The sequence below is a fragment of the Solanum tuberosum genome, unplaced genomic scaffold (assembly GCF_000226075.1).
Source record: "Solanum tuberosum cultivar DM 1-3 516 R44 unplaced genomic scaffold, SolTub_3.0 scf00008, whole genome shotgun sequence".
Classification (NCBI taxonomy): domain Eukaryota; kingdom Viridiplantae; phylum Streptophyta; class Magnoliopsida; order Solanales; family Solanaceae; genus Solanum; species Solanum tuberosum.
Genome location: NW_006238934.1, coordinates 1,072,281 through 1,088,740, shown reverse-complemented (window position 1 = coordinate 1,088,740; position 16,460 = coordinate 1,072,281). Strand labels below are relative to the sequence as shown.

The 16,460-nt window shown below is 32.7% G+C and overlaps 2 protein-coding genes across 2 annotated transcripts; both read left to right on the top strand.

Moving 5' to 3' along the window:
* The first annotated feature begins 361 nt into the window (after nucleotides 1-361).
* On the top strand, nucleotides 362-4,586 carry LOC102586322 (phosphatidylinositol:ceramide inositolphosphotransferase 1-like). The gene is made up of 12 exons (XM_006338941.2): nucleotides 362-729; nucleotides 849-938; nucleotides 2,037-2,123; nucleotides 2,217-2,285; nucleotides 2,593-2,673; nucleotides 2,902-2,973; nucleotides 3,069-3,129; nucleotides 3,213-3,315; nucleotides 3,573-3,668; nucleotides 3,753-3,799; nucleotides 3,921-4,030; nucleotides 4,108-4,586. Exons 1-12 carry the CDS (start codon nucleotides 697-699, stop codon nucleotides 4,186-4,188), a joined length of 930 nt encoding a protein of 309 aa, XP_006339003.1. The 5' UTR covers nucleotides 362-696; the 3' UTR covers nucleotides 4,189-4,586.
* Nucleotides 4,587-10,362: 5,776 nt separating this feature from the next.
* On the top strand, nucleotides 10,363-15,754 carry LOC102585985 (probable serine/threonine-protein kinase At5g41260). Its single transcript, XM_006338940.2, has 10 exons — nucleotides 10,363-10,821; nucleotides 10,918-11,138; nucleotides 11,647-11,782; nucleotides 12,078-12,211; nucleotides 12,296-12,401; nucleotides 12,624-12,709; nucleotides 12,847-13,035; nucleotides 13,654-13,818; nucleotides 15,089-15,202; nucleotides 15,289-15,754. Exons 1-10 carry the CDS (start codon nucleotides 10,740-10,742, stop codon nucleotides 15,529-15,531), a joined length of 1,476 nt encoding a protein of 491 aa, XP_006339002.1. The 5' UTR covers nucleotides 10,363-10,739; the 3' UTR covers nucleotides 15,532-15,754.
* Nucleotides 15,755-16,460: the final 706 nt, after the last annotated feature.

The following is a 16,460-nucleotide window of genomic DNA, read 5'->3' as shown; positions in this document are numbered from 1 at the left end:
TTCGTCTCAATTTATATGAGGTTATTTAACAGACAACTTTTAAAAATAATATATTAAAATTATAAGACAATAAACTATTTTAGATTGACATAAAAAAATAAGTGCCTGAATTAATTTTGGATGTACTACTCCACCTTTAATCATAAGTCTCAAATTTGAACTTGAAAGAGAATCCTATTGAAAGTATCCTCCTAAATAAACGGTTCAACCTAAATTTAATTGGGGCTTCAATTCGGACTCGAATAATTTTGGATGTCATTTTGAGGAATCTGTAATTTCGTCGTGTTTTAGTAGAGTGTTTAGGGGGATTTTGATATCAAGCATCTTTCTCTCAAAAGCTGTGTAAAGCAAAAAAAAAATCCACCGTTTTTCTGAACTGTCGCTCCGTGTTCAACTCCTTGGCAGACATACCATAATGGAGAGAGAAACTTAATTTCAAAGTAGCATTACCAATTGACACACAAAAGGAAAATCAATCTGCAGGAAATTTTTTACAGAAAAAAAAAATCTTCCTGCTAGACTGATTTTCCTTCAACTTCATTGCCTGTTGAAAATTTGTTTTTTTTTTCCTCTCCAAACTCAATTTGGGGAATTGGGTTGTTTTCAAAATCGGGAATTTTGGGATTTTAGGATGAAGGATGTTGATATTTAAAGTTGGTTTATTATAATGTAAATACGAAAAAGAAAGAAAAAAAGATGTCGTTTTATATTGGTCATGAGGCTCCAAAGGTTGGTTTTTTCCTCATGAAATTTTGTTTTGTGGAGATAAGAAAATAATGTGTTGTTTTTTTATGTTCTGCTTTTGGTTATTTAATTGTGATGATAATGGTTGTTGTTATGGAGAGTAGCTGTGGAGGAGAATTTGTGCAGAGACAACAACAGAGATTAATCTTCTTGCCGAAAATTGGAAATATATTCTTGGTGGATTAATATTTCAGGTTTCTATTTCTTTCTTCCTTTTCATCAACTTTTGTTGCACAGAATGAGAAGTTCTTCAGATTTGCAACAACTGAAAACACGTAGGAGAAACGCTTTTCTTACAGTTTTTGGCAAAAGCTGAACTTTTTTTTTTTTTTTAATCTTCAAAGCTTTGGAACAAATGCTACTAGTTTTGGGAATGGAAAAGGATATAGCCTTTATTAATTGGGTGTGTGTTGTTTTTGTTTGGTATAATACATTAACGTGCCCTTTTAACTGGCTCATTTGACATATATGGCCTCCAACTTTAGTGTGCGTATACACTTAAACTTTTATTGAGTTGAACAAGTAGATACACTCCTTCTACTTGGCGCCCTATATGGCAATTCACATCCTACACGCATCCTACATGGCGTCCTGGTATATTATGCCATGTAGGAGGTGTGTGTTTACTTGTTCAACTTTATACAAGGATAAGTGCCTACTTGTGCACACCCAAAGTTGTAGGGCATGGCTAAGTTAAAAGGACATATGTATGCATTATGCTGTTTTGTTACAGTGGAAATTTTTTATTAGATTGTCGAATGATTTTACCGGGGTACCTGGTTGGCCAAATGCAGGAAATAGTATTTTCTGATTAATTGATGTAGTTGTAACTTTGTGGAGAGTTAATGTCTGCCTTTTATGGATTAAGAATATCCATCTATAATGGTGTATATTAGCCTAAAAATTAAGATGACTACGATTTTCTCTGTTTTCTTTCTGCTAAGTGTAGCTTATCTAGTATTGACTTGCATAAGTAGCAAAATATTACTCATCAAGTTGCGGGCGAGGAGAGATTGAGAGACATCGAATTTTGCTTTCTTTTTCATTTCGTGTAACAATTTGTGGTTTTACATTTCTTACGTACACTTTTTGCTGCCATTGAGTAGTGTCGTTGACTACTATATGATGTATCACCAAGTTGTGCACGAAGCCATCAGGCCGAGGGGCATGTTTGCTTGGGCATCACACATTGTAGGGAAAAAGACGTTCTAAAATTGAGTTTCTACTTTTGATCATTGTTAATTTAGATACATGAGTTAGAGTTATGGAGTTTATCTGTCTCCTTTCTTCAGTACATCCATGGACTTGGTGCTCGTGGGGTTCATTACTTACATCGACCTGGACCAACTCTTCAGGACGCTGGCTACTTTCTTCTTCCGGTTAGTTTTATTGATTGTTTTTCTATATCTGTCCGCTATCTTGGAAGAGGTGTATTCTTATTTTCTTCTTCTTCTTTCCTTGTAAACTTCCAGGAGCTTGGGTCAGACAATGCTTATATAAGCGAAACTGTATTCACTACCATTTTTCTATCTTTCGTCTTGGTGAGTTGTTTTTCACATAAATCTTTCCATCACTAGCTAACACTGAGTCTCTTTGTTCCCTCTTTTTGTTAGTTATAAACTTTTTACGCGTACTTGAATATGTTCAAGGCAAACTGTGGGGCCAAGCTAACTTTAGGTTTTAAAAATAGGGAAAGCCTGGACATAAGACTCTAGAAATTATAACGTGGTGCCACATTGACTTTCATAATCCTCACTATCTTGTCTTAACGTTTATAGTTTATTTATTTACCTATGAAGTGAATTTTTGTGTGTTATTGATCTAATTGTTACTCATCTTTTACCGCAGTGGACATTCCATCCTTTCATTTTCAAGACCAAAAAGATCTATACAGTTCTGATATGGTGCAGGGTCCTGGCATTCTTAGTTGTAAGTGCCCTGTTTCTTATATTTCACCTTCCTTTTGTTTCATAAGTCAATTTTCAATTAGAGTAGTTTCTTTCATCATTATTATATATATGGTTTATGTTGGGCAAAAGATGACTTTCTGTTCTCTTCCGATAAAATACGTATGTTTGTTCGTTGCTTCCGACATTTAGAGAGAACCTCGACTGATGTATTCTATCTTGTAATTTGTTAAATAATTGTTTGGTACAGGCTTGTCAATTTCTTCGGATGATGACATTCTATTCTACACAGCTTCCTGGTCCAAATTATCACTGTCGTGAGGTAGAAATGGTTCAATTGATGATTTATTGGTTTGCGGTTGGTTAGTGGTGTCTATGCGTTGTGCATCACCTTACAGTTTATTTTGCAATTTCCAGGGTTCAAAGCTTGCCACACTTCCTCGGCCTGATAGTGTTTTAGAAGTTCTACTACTTAATTGTAAGTTGCATTCACGTTTACATTTATAGCATTTTCGGTCTTTGGGTTGTTTATCTTTGGTGCTTAAATGATCTTTATGGCAGTTCCTCGGGGCTTACTTTATGGTTGTGGTGATTTGATATTTTCATCGCATATGATATTCTCCCTAGTCTTTGTGCGGACGTATCAGAAATATGGCACACGAAGGTAATATAATTGCTTTGATATTACTATGTTGTTCTTTTATGAGTAGGAGTCCAAATTTAGCTTTACAACTGGTGAATGCGACTGTGCAAGTGATATTATAGATGATGTTGGGGATAAAGCTTTTTAGATCAGTCCTAACTCCTACACATAATATCACTAATCTTTTTAATTAAATCTGATATTAAAGAAGAGAATGAATATTTTGTTTTTCCAGCGCAGTCTGAACTTGTCACTGAATGTTTAATTTGATTCTGCAGGTTTATAAAGCAATGTGCTTGGCTAGCTGTTATTGCTCAGAGCTTTTTAATTGTTGCATCGCGTAAACATTACACTGTAGACGTTGTTGTGGCATGGTGAGTTCGTTTTTTCGGCTTGAGGTGCTGTCTTGCATAATATTCTCAAATGACTAACGTATTTGCCCTACTGTTTTCCTACAGGTACACTGTTAATCTAGTAGTGTTCTTCGTTGACAAAAAATTACCAGGTTAGGCATTCAGTTTTAAACTTCCCTTCGAACAAATTCTTTGATCTGGCTTTATCTACCTCTTATTAACACTCAAAAGAGAAGGGTAGGGAAAAGCTGAAGTATGAGCTGTTTCTTGCAGAACTGCCTGACCGCACCAGTGCAGCCTCATTGCTACCGGTAAGCAAGGATAGCAAGACTAAAGAAGAGAATCACAAACTTCTGAATGGAAACGCAGATCCTGAAGATTGGGTATGGAGATTTACCCATTTCTTTTCCAGTTAGACATCATCTGTAGCTAATGAAATTGCTTTCTTCATTGTTTATAGAGGCCTAGAACCCAAATCAACGGGATGATCATGGAAGATGGTAACGCAGTCCATGTTGAAGCAGCGATGAATGGTGTATAGACAGTAAAATGCATAGAACGCAACTAACTGAACCTGGTTGACGCACTGCTGTTCAATGTCACTAAAGTTGGTGCATGTTCCACAACTCATTCGAGGTGATCTTCCAAGTTCAATAGTTTTGGTCTGTAGTGTAGGATACGAAATCTAGATGATATGCTTTGAATGCCTCTATGGTCCGTCCCTAAGCTTAACTTTCGTGGCTTCAATGTATCATGGAATTCGATTTTTCTTCCGATAATGCAATTATTTTCTAGTTGTGCTCACCAAATTTTTAGTACACGTGTTCATTTCTTAAAAGGGTCGAAGAGAAATGTGAAATATGTAAAGATGTCCGTTGTTATAAGCATTCATGATGAATTTACAAGTTTTGCGATGGTCCTTTGGGACTGAGGCGTAGTTATCGTTATGATTATTTAGTTGCACTAACATCAAGAACCACTATGTATTCATAAATAGTAAATTTCTTTATGTATGGCCCCATTTACATGTTTGCTGCAGATGAAGATAGAGATTGCACCTAAATAGCCCCTTCATTTGGGGTATTTTTGTCATTTTAATTATTTTATCATGGGATAACTAATATGGTAGTATTGTTCTACCAATTACTAGTCCTAGTATAATTTATCCCAAAATCAGGAACCAAACAACGAATAAGATAGTACTAATTTTTTATCCCAAAACTATTATCTTGTTTTATATAGTAAAACCTGATACTATTATATATGGTTCGTTATAATGACAATTCTGGTAATTCATCTTTTGATTAATGAGTTAAGGATTTGTATATATTATAATAATTTGGGGAAATATTACTTCCAATCAAAGTAGAATTATTTGTTTAGTTTATGAGCAAAGGTTATGCCACCTTCATGTGTACCTTTTTTTTTTGTCATTGCTAGCTGATTTTTTTATTCCCAATCTTATAACTAATATTTATTAAATACCATAAAGTTATTTCTATTGAACACAAATTTGACAAAAATCAATGTAGGACACATTATGGCATCATGTCAATGACAAGTACCTAATTGGTACATATCTTGAGTGGAGTAGGTCTTCCGTGACTATTTCTATAAATATTTTGATTAAATCGATGAAAAAAAAACTATCTCAGTATTTTAGTAAGAATCACTTTTTCACCCTGCGTTTTTTCAATGAGCTGGTTTGATGAAAAGTAAATAGAGAAGTCTTGTTTTATAATAGAGATTCACAATAGAAAAAATCTGTATAAGTTGTAGTTAGTGATAGATAGGCTGTCAACAGCTAGTTATGCAACTATTGTTGATACATTTGACAGGCAACATGTTTGTGAGTGAGATATTGAGTATGGATAATGTCATAATTAGGGTATGTTTGTCTGTCTAACAATCACTATTCTTACTGTTATTAAGTCTATATATACTGTTATTGAAGGGGTCCTCTTGACACCTTTGTGGTGCTACACATTATAAACATAATGGACCTACTTGTTTCTTTTAGTGATGTTGATCATCATTCATTTGGTCCCAATTCATTATTAGGTCCAAATTTGAGGGATTTGTAATCGTTTGGTTCGAGGGATAAAAGGATTACATATAATTTTAGAATTCAATTTAGGATAGTAACTTATAGTAATTCTGAGATTAACAATTTCGGGATTATTTATATCATAGTCCATAATTATGAATACCAATCATGGTTAGTTAAACATCAAGACAACACATTTGCCTTCTCCAAAACTTTTCTTCTAAGGTCCTTTTAAGATATTTAGATGAGGTGAACATTGAAATAAAAGTTTATCGCGATTTATGATCTAGTTTAAACCAAAATATATGGTATATTTTATATACCTTGTATATTTTATTTTTAGTTCAATGAACTAAACATATGCTAATATGAATATATTCATATAATCATATATCATATATATATATATATAAAGAGAACCTTAGACCCGCCTATGTGGCGCTATCACAAACAAGGATTCCCTCTTAATTTATTTATTTCCAAAACTAGCTTTCACCTTTCATGAAAAGTTGTGACTTTTATGAAAAATTGTGATTTTAATAAAAAGTTGTGACTTTTATGAAATGTTGTAACATTTATGAAAGTTTGTGACATTTCCGAAGAGCTGTAACTTTTCCAAAGAGTTGTGACCTTTCCAATAAGACACAATAAACATTTGTTCACACTACACTTTGTTGTCTATAAATAGAGGGGGTTCCTCTCATTTTAAAATAATGAAAATTTTGAACTTCTTTTTCTTCTTCTTCCGCACAATTAAATATTTGTGTACTTTGCTCATGTTGAGTGGCTCACTGACACCATTATTTTTATATCATAACACTGGTGAATAAAATTGTTTCATCCTGAGAGGACCTATTTCTTTAAACCTCGAGTACTAGAGGAGAATAATTTCCTTAAGGAGACACTCTGCATTCAGTGGGCTCGATTTTTTTCTTTCTGTTTCATTCTATTGTTACAGATCCTGGAATTTTTTTTACGGTCATTAATTTATGCTTATGATATTAATTGTTATTTTTGAGTACATATTTTAAACTTTGTTGTTTATGTTTCTTCACAGTTATTGTTATAAGTATTTGTTAGTACAAACTCTATGTAAATCCAACTACTGCAGATTCACAAAATACATTTTTTTACAACAATCTCCAAAGACATCTTTTCTTCTCCAAAAGATCAAGCCTAAAAATTTATATGATTTTTTTGTTGTTGTCATAATAATGTTAATATTAACAGGAGTAAAAAAAATAGAAAGTCAAATGATAGAATTAAAACTAGCAATTTATTACAATTATATGATACGCAATGATCACTATTCTCTCGGACCAAAGTACCTTTTTGAATTTTTTTCCCATTATCCCTAACTTCTCTTTTACCCTTTTCAAGGATCCTTTATATTTTGTTTGTGCACAACATCAATTCCAAAACATTATCATAACTATATTACATATGAAATTTAGATTTTTGAAGATTGCATTTTAATTTTAAAACACATAATGACTACATATTACATATTGGTATATCATATGATTATGGAACCTTTGCTCTTGATAAACACATTAGTTATATATATATATTTAAAAAATATTTAATATTTTGAAAATAATTGATAGTGTTATACTAACGAAATTTGCAAAGAAGAAAATTGAGAATTTTTTTTATTTAACTCTCTAATTAAAGACACTATATAACCACGCATATAGATGATAAAAATAAACTAACCATTGTAAAATTTCAAAAACAAATTAATGAATCTGTAAAATGAAATTATGTAAATTAGGAGAAAATAGTGTTATGATTTGTAATTTTACCCGTTCTTTTAATAAAAGAAATGGTAAACTACAATTGAATAACCTCTTTGCTCTTAAAAATAAATTTATATTAAAATACTCACATTAAAATACCAGAAAAGTTCTATTCTAATAAATTTTAAAAAAGAATGTTCTAACCGCGCGAAGCGCATGCACATTTACTAATTGTAATAAATAATAATATAATCATTATTAATTTTGAGATACCTTATTTATCAATAAAATTATTAAAATTACTACTAGCCCAAGATTCAGTGATGCAACACCTTCTAATTAATTATTTCAAATATAATATACTATGAATTGGATTTGCCAGCTCCAATCTTAGCATTTTCCTCCTATATACTGACTAGGTCAAGTCACTATTTTATTTTTTTAAAAAAAAATTAGGTACTTTTTGAATTCAAGATTCATAATGGAATAAAAGTAATAATTTTCTTTTAATATATAGTGGAAGATATGAAGTTATCCATTGGCTAAATTGAATAAAAAAATGAAAATGACTTGACTTGACATGGTCTAAAACTTGGTTCATAAAAAATAATATTGACCAAATTCTAATTGGTGATACTTCACCTAGAATTGCATGAACATTTCATGCGTCTAAATCAAATCCATTGGCTTTTATCCTTTGGAAGCTACTTTTATTGGATTAACCCCTGCGCTGTAACACTTTTTTGATCTGACGTTTGGATATCCGATATGAAATTATTATTTTAAATTAATATGTAATTTGAGATTTTATGATTTATATTTATAAAGACAATATGGAGATATGCAATTTATTAATGTGACCTCTTAAAATATTCTAAATTGCGTATTCAAACAAACTTTAACTTCAGATTAATTTGATTTCACATCCAGTTCAATGGGGCTCTTATTAATACTAGTTTTGAAGTCCAATGAATTGAAATTTACATCAAGAAACTTCACTTTTTGCGAAATAAAATGCGTAGTATGAACTTCCCAATTCAAATTGATATGAGATCTCAAGTTTTGAGTTTGTCGATAATTTTTTTGTTATTTGAATGCAAAATGAAGATTTTAGATATCAAATAGCAATTAACAAATATTAGAAGCATTCTTTTGAGTTTTGGTTAAAACCATTCAGGTTTATTCAACAAAAATATATTCGCATAAAAATGTTTATATTAAATCAATAAAAATAAGCCATGTAACTTTTTATATACATATTTTATTACTAAATCATAGTCAAGGTGATATTATTCACCTTGAGACTCAATCCTAGGTTCTAATTTTTTTTATAGCAATGAATTAACAAGGAATTTAGAGATCACCTAGGACATTCTCCTTTTTATTTAAATAGAAGATTAATCGGACATCATTATGTTAAGATGCACTAGATGTACTTCAGGATGACTCAATTAGTTTAAAGGAGGTCATTCACATAGATTCAGAATTGATTCCCTTTTGATATTTTTTTTAGACTATAATAGAGATTATAACGACAGCGGGTTACTTGAGTTTTCAAAATAAAAAAATACACTAAACCAAATATAACCCTCGTTAAATTAAAAAAATTACCTCATTCATTTTTTTTCGCACTCAAGCTTGACCCAATTAAGAAAGATATTTTTTCATCTATTCAAACCATATCCAAAATCATTTTATAACTTAGTAGAGGAATTGATTTTTCGTTTTCAAGTCGGGTCTAGAAGTGTAAAAAAGGGGTGAAATAATTTTTGAAAGCCACGTGATATTTTTGAAATTTAAAAAGGAATATTATCATTTTTTTAATTAAGTAAATATAGATATATACTAATGAAAAAGGTAAATATTCATCATTTATTAAACGATATCAATATATGCCTAATTTTTTTAATAATAAATATATATGCTCTAAATCACAAAATTAAGAGAAATATTTACCTTTTTCCTTTTTTAAAAATTGGCCCAGCTAAAAACATCATATATTTTGAATCAGAAAGTAATTTTTTACAGTCATTTTGTCAGATCTTGTGAATCTGATATCATTTTCTCTATCAAAAACTTAACAATTTAACTTAAAACTAAAAGTCATAATTTAGTTAAGGAAAATTATTGAAACATTTTTTTATTTTAGGAAAGTGAGTAGGAAGAGAAATCAAAGAGCAATACTGTGTAAGCTACACCAAGGGTCGTAGTAAAGTAACAAGTGGGGTTTGCATTAATCGGTTTAGTTTTATATTTATCAGTTTTCGATTTTTAAATACATTAAATCAATATGATATTTTTTATCGATTTTCCATTTTTGGTTTAACCAATAAGAAAATGTTTATCAAATAAATATATGATTTATCTAATAAAGTTTTCGTGACAAGACAATAATAGAAATTAAGAGGAATAAAGTTCTTACTTTAAATTTTGAGTTTTGACGGTTTGTATAATGTGGAGTTGTGAACTCAAAGTCACAGTGAAGGCTAAATGCCAAAGACATTGAGATTAATATTTAATATTTATGTATAGATAAAAGTAGTAAATTACTATAGTCTTAATGAGTTATCGGCTTACTCAATATCCCATTATTAAAAACTAATACCGAACCGATAACCTGATAATTTTTTTTTTATAAAACCATTAAAAAATAGTTAACCCAATAACCCAATAGCAATAAATTAATAAAACTCTTTTTGAATTCGTTTATCGATCTGTTCGATTTTTACACATTCTTAATAATAAGTATTCTTTTATCCTTAATCAAGAGATCTCAAGTTTGAATCCAATATAAGTATTGAACACCGATTGAAAAAAAAATCCGTGTAAGCACAAAAAAGGAAGTTCAAACGCAGAAAAGTAAGACTAGAATAGAAATAAAAAAACAAAATAGAGACATGGAGAGAGAAATATAGATATATATATCTCTGTAATCTAGAATAGTAGTAGAAATGAAGAAAGAAAAGGTCATTCCCTTTGCAGCACAAACACATCTTCTCTGAAAAGTTAAACACATGAAAATCACTGTTTCTTCATCATTCAACCATTTTCATATAACCCATTTTTCTCCATTTCTCTAATCTTCAAACAACAAAACAGAGCTTACAAAGCTTTTTAAAAAAATCCTTTCTTTGGATACCCACATAGTAATTGTCTTTTTCCTTAAGAAAGAAAGTTGGTATATACCATATAGTATAAAAAAGACACCTTTTTTTTTTCCTGTCTCCAGTTTACCCCCTTTTGTTCTGTTGATACTTGAAGAGGGTATAAGTTTTTTTGAAGAAATCTGATAAATTTTGCTCTGAAATGGGTGGTCGTTCTTCCAAATTCTCTTTCTGCTGCTGGCATTCAAGCCGTAAACCATCTCCTCATGATTTATCTGATCTGGGTATTTTTTCTTTCTTTTATGTGATTTTGTTTGAATGGGTTGATGCCATTTGCTGTTCTTGTTCGCTTTGTTAGTTTATTAGTGTAATCTGTGCAGAGAATGGAGGGGAAAATGGGAAAAACGCGTTGCCGGATTTTACTGAATTCAGTCTTGATGTGCTGATGATTGCAACTGAAGGATTTTCTGCGGATAACATTGTGTCTGAACATGGAGAGAAAGCCCCAAATGTGGTTTTTAAAGGGTTGCTGGAGAATGGTCATTGGGTTGCTGTTAAACGCTTCAATAAGTCTGCTTGGCCAGATTCTCGACAATTCTTGGTTAGCTTTGATGAAACTCTAGTTCTTTTATTGAATTATTATGTTAATCATAGAAAAGGGACACATTTATCTACTTAAAGTGGGGCTAATTCTTTGTTGTGCACATGAAAAGATTTGTTTTTGATAGGTGGTAGTAGACACTAAGTTAGACCTTAGCCTGCTTTAATCAGAGGCAGATCCAAGATTTAAAATCTATGTGTTCCTACTGCAAAATTTATGGTTAGATATTTATAGATGTTTGGTGAATTTCTTAATGCATTTACATGGCCTAAGAAAAAGCTACTGGTTCCTGTAAACCTGTAAACTGTACTCTTAAGTCCGCCACTGGGAATACAATCATGTTGAATTGTGTATGGCCACCTTATCTAAATGCTCAGAGAAAGAGAGTGAGAGCACATATTTGTCATAGTACAAGCGTTGTCAACACAATTTCTTTTTGATCTATCCAATTTATTCTACCAGTTTGTATGTTGAGCTTTGTTTTGGACACTGTTTATGTAATGCACAGGATGAGGCTAAAGCGGTGGGGAATCTGAGAAGTGAGAGACTGGCGAATCTACTTGGATGTTGCTGTGAAGGGGAACAAAGGTTGCTCGTGGCTGAGTTCATGCCAAATGAGACCCTTGCAAAGCATTTATTTCACTGTGAGATTTCACTCAAGTCTTGATTAAACGATACTTGAATCTTTATAACTGCAATGTGGAGTGTAGAGCATTATGTTATAATTCCTTGAAGCTGATGCGGTCTAGATTATAGAATTTCATGATTTAGCAGTCTAAGGGATATGATGGGCGATGGGCTTAAAGAAATGTGTTCTCTAAGGGTAGATTGACTGTGATGTGCTGTTTCCTTAATTGTAGTATATCTTGACAAGGCTAATGAATCAGTTCATGAGTTGAGGGTAAATGCTGATATTTGATTTACTATGAAATGCAATAGGGGACAGCCAACCTATGAAGTGGGCAATGAGGTTGAGGGTGGCTTTTTACTTAGCTCAAGCTGTGGAATACTGCAGCAGTAAGGGTCGAGCAATATATCATGATCTTAATGCTTACAGAATCTTATTTGATCAGGTAAAGTTAGTTTTACCTTCATGTTTGTTAACCTTAATAAGTTGCTGTTTGTGTGGCTTTGTAATTTTGTTTTGCATTCTACAGGATGGTAATCCTAGACTCTCTTGCTTTGGCCTGATGAAGAACAGTAGAGATGGAAAAAGTTATAGTACAAACTTGGCTTTCACTCCTCCAGAATACATGAGAACAGGTCAACTATCTGTTTTTCTTAGCTATTATTTACTCAGCTTAGTGTTCTATATTGTGGACTCCTGGTGTCTTTTAGTTGTTTTCTGCAAAAAACTAGCTTTGAGAGGGTGCTGCTTTGTTAATTTATGTATTTCTTGCAGTCAGCAATTTCCTTTAGTACCATTATGATTTCATGCCTTTATTGAACTATTGCAAAAACTGAGACGAGTTTAATGATTGGCAGGAAGAGTGACATCTGAAAGTGTAGTTTACAGCTTTGGAACAATGTTGCTAGATCTTTTGAGTGGAAAACATATACCTCCTAGCCATGTAAGTTTTGAAATATTGTTGGACCCTTTTACTTGAAAATCATGTCATCTCTTAATGTGAAATCCATGTAACAGTGTACGTTATTGACTCTATTGTCAAAGTACCTAAATGTAAGCTTTTATTTTACCTTCCTGTAGGCACTTGATCTGATCCGGGTGAAGAATTTGTCGATGTTGATGGATTCTTGTTTGGAGGGTGATTTTTCTAATGATGATGGAACCGAGCTAGTGCGGCTTGCCACCCGTTGTTTACAGTATGAAGCACGTGAGAGGCCAAATGCAAAATCTCTTGTTAATTCTCTTATTGCCATTCAGAAAGAAACAGAGGTACAATCAAAGTTGCCGAATCCCCCTTGACTTGCTTTGAGATCATTCCAACATTTGAAGAGTTGCAATCTCTTTTCATATATGATATAGAAATAGAAGTGAGCGTATAATAGACATTCTCCTTTAACTTTGACACTTAAAATTTGGTCGTCTGAGTTCTCAGTGAGGTTGGTTCTCACAATAGAACAGAAGTGTCTCCTGTGACCCTAGTTTATGTCGTCAACTATTCATGGAACTTGAAAGTGCATCCATGGTTGTGGAGTGACATTGAACACAATCTTCTGACTCTTGGATATGAAGCATGTTCTATTTATCTTTGTAAAATGTGCCTCAGAATTAACTGACTAGATTTTTTTCCTTTTATTTATTTTTCAACTGTCTCGTACAACTCGATAAGAGAGTGATGGCTTAGTGGAAAGAAATCTCCCATCCCCAAGCATGAAAATGGTGTTTCAAGTCACATAGGGGCAAAAAGTAGAAAAGTCTTGACGTCTTTAAAAGATTGTGTGTGCGGGGTGGGGTGGGGGAGTGTGGGGTGAAGTTTACCATATCAAACAAAACAATAATTATTGTATCAATAATGCTTGATGCTTATACTTCCTAATGATGTAATTCCAGGTACCATCACATGTTTTGCTGGGAATTAGACATGGAGCTGCAACCCCACCCCAACCATTGGTGTTGACAACAATGGGTGAAGCATGTTTGAGAAGAGATCTGACTGCCCTTCATGAGATATTGCAAAAGACGGGGTACAAGGATGATGAAGGAATTGCCAATGAGGTTTGTCCCTTTACTATTTATTGATGATGAATGATTTCCAAATGTACATTGTCCCTCTTGTTTCTCGAAAAGTAAGACTACGGAAGCTGCTTTCTTGCTAAAGTATTCTTTTCGTGATCTCACACACTTAATCTTATTCCCTCTCCCATTGAACACTTTGTATGAATGACATCCATTTTCTCAACATGTTTCTTCTACTGGTATCTTAGTTACCATCGACGTATTTCATTTTCTGCATCTTGCTTTTCCATATTTTCATTCCCTTGGCATCAGCTTTATTTATACATTAATACAATCCTGCCTCCTCAACAACAACATACCTAGAATAATCCCACATGTGGGGTCTTGGGAGGGTAGAGTGTACACAGCCTTACTCCTACCTCGTAGAAATATAGAGACTGTTTCTGGTAGACTTTCAACCCCACAACCAGAAAGGATAAAAATAGTGATTCAAGTTTGTTATCATGTGTATACTCTAATAATTCCCATGTAAGAGCCCACTTTCTTTTCCCTTTTAGAGAGATTTTGTGCATTATTTCCATCAAATATCATTTCCAGTGGGACCTATGTTATCACTATCATGCCCTTGTAATATTCTCATCGGTATGTAAGCATTCTAAGATGTTTTGTGTTAACTGTTATGACAGTAACTACTGGAATAATTAGAAGTAAGATATGCTAATGTTATATTGTGACTTTTTCATAGTACAGCACTCCATCGGTTAAAAACATGATAACATCTATTCAGCAGTCTATTCTCTTTCTTTTCCATTAAGTGTAAAAAAGATTCTCGATTTCTCCCCTTTTTTATTTTAACTCAAAACTTTCCCTACAGTTTTTCTCATTACAGTGAACAAATTTGGGCTATAAAATTCATAGTTCCCCCTCGCCCTCTTGTATGTTTAATTTCGTCTGTCCCAAATGAATATCTCTGCTTTGCTTGAACACTGTAATAGTATTCTTTTAATTGCTATTGTAGCTTGTCAGATCTCATGACAAATATACTTTGCTACCAAATACGTTTGTAATGTGTTGGCATTTACTTGAACCTCAGTCTTCCCAATGCAAAGGCAAATAATAGAGTGATATGATGGTCATGAACAATAATTTATTTGATTAGGGAGAAAATGAACTTATTGTTATGCTAATTTTAGCATAAGAATTGAGTGATCTGTTGCTCTTCTTTCTTACTGTGTATTAGAGACACTTTGTGTAATACTCCTTTCGTTACCTACAATTATACCTAAGTTGATCATTGATATGTTTGCAGCTTTCTTTCCAAATGTGGACTAATCAGATGCAGGAAACCTTGAATTCTAAGCAGCAAGGAGATGCTGCTTTCCGAGCCAAGGATTTCATAACAGCCATTGAATGCTACACACAGGTTTGACCATCTAAAATTGTTCATCGTCTTAATGATTCACGTCTACCTTTAACAGTCTTACATTAATACTATTATTGTTGTATCAGTTCAATGATGGAGGGACCATGGTGTCACCAACCATATACGCCAGGCGCTGCTTGTGTTATCTGATGAGCGACATGGCACAAGAAGCTCTAGGAGATGCAATGCAAGCTCAGGTTATATCCTCTGAGTGGCCTACCGCCTTTTATCTTCAGTCTGTTGCCCTTTTTACCCTTGGGATGGAGAATGATGCCCAAGAAGCACTAAAAGAAGCCACAAAGTTGGAAGGCAAAAGGAGCAAAAATTAAAATACTAGTGTGTAGATTTACATTACTTGATTTTTCAAGTTTCTTATATTAAAGGGCTTGTGATATAAAGTTGTTACTATGTCAATAGTTTATTTCTAAACTAAATTACTTTTGATTTTGTGCTCACATTCTGTCAAGGCATTGGAGAATTATAGATTGCCCTCTGTTGCCCCTTTTGTTCTTGATTTGTTTAATAGAAATGGTATCTCAACTTGTTTGGCTTTGCTGTTTTAACATAGTTATTTTGTTCTCCCAAGTGCCAATAAATTATGTTACGTATACTTATGTGTGTAGATTTATTAATTTCTGTTGTGTTTCTCAAGTTATTCAGAAACAATCTCTCTACCTCCACAAGATAGTGATAAAATTTGCGTACATTCTACCCTCTCCACATACTCCAAACTCAAGAATTTGCTTGTTTTGAGGATCATGAGTCATATTAAGATTCATTTAGAAACACATTATCCCACAACTCGAACACCAAGTCCTTTGTCTCTTTTGATATAATAATATAATTCTTAGCATCCCATGTGAAAAGAAGTACTACAACATAGTTGAGTGTGATGAAAACAATAATAATCAAACAAAAGTATATCATAAACCGAATCTCTAACAAGTCAAGCAACCTATTACATGTTGGGGCAACAAAAGAAAGATACAGGGCTTATTTTAAGATTTAAATCAGAGAAAAACTACGTAATTACACAAACATTTCTAGCTTAAATACTTATTCACTCTATAGGTTGACATAATTACATATTGACTTGCTAATTAATAATTCCATACCAAATTTCAAGTAACATACACCACTCCTTTAGATTTCAGGTCAGATACATGTATCTTTGATATCAAATACATTCTGATAGACAGATACATAGGGAGAAAGGCGAGCGAGAGAGTTAGTATATCCAGATAAATACGAATCACAC

What these genes read in the sequence shown, in the direction of transcription:
- LOC102586322 (XM_006338941.2), top strand. Translation starts at nt 697, where the DNA reads ATGTCGTTTTATATTGGTCATGAGGCTCCAAAG. An exon ending in TTGGTGGATTAATATTTCAG is followed by an intron (nt 939 to 2,036) that starts GTTTCTATTTCT and finishes TCCTTTCTTCAG; the next exon opens with TACATCCATGGACTTGGTGC. An exon ending in CGTTGACAAAAAATTACCAG is followed by an intron (nt 3,800 to 3,920) that starts GTTAGGCATTCA and finishes TGTTTCTTGCAG; the next exon opens with AACTGCCTGACCGCACCAGT.
- LOC102585985 (XM_006338940.2), top strand. Translation starts at nt 10,740, where the DNA reads ATGGGTGGTCGTTCTTCCAAATTCTCTTTCTGCTGCTGGCATTCAAGC. An exon ending in CAGATTCTCGACAATTCTTG is followed by an intron (nt 11,139 to 11,646) that starts GTTAGCTTTGAT and finishes TGTAATGCACAG; the next exon opens with GATGAGGCTAAAGCGGTGGG. An exon ending in CCATTGAATGCTACACACAG is followed by an intron (nt 15,203 to 15,288) that starts GTTTGACCATCT and finishes TTGTTGTATCAG; the next exon opens with TTCAATGATGGAGGGACCAT.